Below are 2,663 nucleotides of genomic sequence, written 5' to 3'. Positions count from 1 at the left end.
CCTCGCCCGGCTAGTTTTTTGTATTTTTTAGTAGAGACGGGGTTTCACCATGTTAGCCAGGATGGTCTCGATCTCCTGACCTGGTGATCCGCCCGTCTCGGCCTCCCAAAGTGCTGGGATTACAGGCTTGAGCCACCGCGCCCGGCCAGTGGGTCTTATTTAGAATGCAGTGTAGTATCAGATTCCTCAGTATGAGTCCTATTTTGCAAGCCTGCTGTGTGCTGAGTTGTCTTTTTTTTGAGATGAAGTCTCGCTCTTGTCTCCCAGGCTGGAGTACAATGACATGATCTCAATTCACTGCAACCTCCGCTTCCCGAGTTCAAGCGATTCTCCTGCCTCAGCCTCCCAAGTAGCTACCACCACACCGGGCTAGTTTTTGTACTGTTAGTAGAGACGGGGTTTTACCAATTTGGCCAGGCTGGCCTGGAACTCCTGACCTCAGGTGATCTGCCTGTCTTGACTTCCCAAAGTGCTGGGATTATACCCACCCACTGCCTCAGGCATAGGATACACGTGGGCTTTTCCAGAACTTTAGGTCAGATAATGCATGGCTTACTAAAACAGAATCAAAATAGGCATATGTCCCAGCACTTTGGGAGGCCAAGAGGGAAGGATTACTTCAGCTTAGGAATTCAAGACCAGCCTGGGCAACATGGTGAGACCCTGTCACTACAAAAAGGAAAAAAAAACTAGGCAAATGACTTTAAATTGCAGTTCTTAAGAGGGCAACTATGTTGTAGATGTTTTAATTTAGGACTGGTTTGCTGTTGGGGGCTGGGCTAGGACTGATCCCCAGCTGTGTCAAGCTGCCTTCTTCCCAGTTGCTGAGTCATAGTCCGTGGTGCCTTCCTGTCACTGGCCACCCTACTTATAGACACTTCCTCATGGATGGGGAGCACATACCTGTCTTGAAAGCCATTAAGTCATTTGGGCAATAAATCCAGGAGAACCCACTTCTTGGGGCTCGGCAACAGCTATACTCCTTGGAAACCTTTTTTTTTTGAAACAGGCTTTTGCTCTGTCTCATAGGCTGGAGTGCAGTGGCACGATCATAGCGCATTGCATTTTCAACCTCTCAGGCTCAGGTGATCCTCCTACCTTAGCGTCCCAAGTAACTAGGACTGCAGGCACATGCCACCAGACCTGGCTAATTTTTAAATTAAAAAAATTTTTTAGTAAAGACTGGGTCTCACTGTGTTGCTCAGGCTGGTCCGACTCCTGATCTCACGTGATCCTCTCACCTTGGCCTCCCCAGGTGGTGGGATTATAGATGTGAGTCACTGTGCCTGATGGGAAAGCTTTTTTTTTTTTTTTTTTTGAGACCAGGTCTCACCGTGTTGCTCAAGCTGGAGTGCAATGGCACGATCTCGGCTCACTGAAACCTCTGCTTCCCGGGTTCAAGCCATTCTCCTGCCTCAGCCTCCTGAGTAGCTAGGACCACAGGTGTGTGCCACAGTGCCTGGCTAATATTTGTATTTTTAGGAGAAATGGGGTTTCACCATGTTGGCCAGGCTGGTCTCGAACTCCTGACCTCAAGTGATCTGCCCACCTTGGCCTCCCAAAGTGCTGGGATTACAGCCTGAGCCACTGCACCTGGCCTGTTGGAAATATTTTCTAACATGGCTTTCCTGAGAGGGAGGGGTGCTGCTCTAAAACTACCACTTATGCATAATATGATACCCACATAACTCCCAGCACAGTTAATGATCATGTTAGTCATAAAGAGTTTCTTGACAGTTGAAAAATAAACACTAATTTGTCATCTTCTCATTTTATAATGTCTTTTTTTTAAAAAAACAGTCTTGCTCTGTCATCCACGCTGGGGTGTAGGGGCGTGATCACAGCTCGCTGCTGTCTCAGATTCCCTGGGCTCAGGCAATTCTCCCACTTCAACCTCCCAAGTAGCTGGGACTAGAGGCGTGCACCACCACGTCTAGCTAATTTTTCTATTTTTTGTCGGGGGGTGTGTCTCAAACTCCTGGCCTCAAGTGGTCCACCTGTCTCAGCCTCCCAAAGTCCTGGGATTATAGGTGTGAGCTACCACCATGCCCTACCTATGTCTTAATAATTAGCAAAGCAGCATCTAAGTCCTTTTTAGCTGCTTAGCTGTTTTATAGAATGAAAGGAATTGCAAAGAGCAATGGATCAGAGTTCTTATGTGAATCTTTCCTCCTCAGGTAGTTACTGTTGCTCTCCGATGTCCCAGTGGGAATGTCCTGAGGAGAAGGTTTTTGAAGTCCTGCAGCTCACAGGTAAGTGAAGGAATTCGCGTTTTGAGAAATATCTTTGTTGAATTTGCCAGTAGTTTATTCACATGCCGTTGGGAAGGTGTGATCACACTGTCATCCTGCACCTCCCATCAGGTATGGATAAAGGACATTTCCAGGTACTCCACATTGCAGAAATTTGGCTAACTAGGCATGCATGCTGGATGTCTCTGAATTGTGATCTCTGCATTCACATTTTACTCATTCTTTCCCTTTGGTGTATTTTTCCTTTGTTGTTTGCTTTCATTACATTTTCATAATTTGATGGGCAAGATGCTTTTAAATCCTTAGGAAGTAGCCACTATTAACTTTAGACTTTTTTTCTTTTAAAAACAGTACTGTGGGCTGGGTGCAGTGGCTCACGTCTATAATCCCAACACTTTGGGAGGCCAAGGC

General features: G+C 46.6%; 1 protein-coding gene across 3 annotated transcripts in view; it reads left to right on the top strand.

The window, feature by feature from the left end:
- The window catches only part of UBXN8 (UBX domain protein 8), a 22,531-nt gene that overhangs the window by 16,885 nt on the left and 2,983 nt on the right, over window positions 1–2,663 (top strand). For all 3 annotated transcript variants that reach the window (XM_011944534.1, XM_011944536.1, XM_011944535.1), the window contains 2 exons: window positions 1,538–1,566; window positions 2,170–2,252. In XM_011944534.1, the coding sequence (XP_011799924.1) occupies window positions 1,538–1,566; window positions 2,170–2,252 (112 nt within the window). The remainder of the gene's footprint in view (window positions 1–1,537; window positions 1,567–2,169; window positions 2,253–2,663) is intronic.

This window comes from Colobus angolensis, unplaced genomic scaffold (genome assembly GCF_000951035.1).
Source record: "Colobus angolensis palliatus isolate OR3802 unplaced genomic scaffold, Cang.pa_1.0 Scaffold233, whole genome shotgun sequence".
In the NCBI taxonomy this organism is placed as follows: Eukaryota; Metazoa; Chordata; class Mammalia; order Primates; family Cercopithecidae; genus Colobus; species Colobus angolensis.
This window is presented reverse-complemented; position numbering and strand designations above follow the sequence as displayed.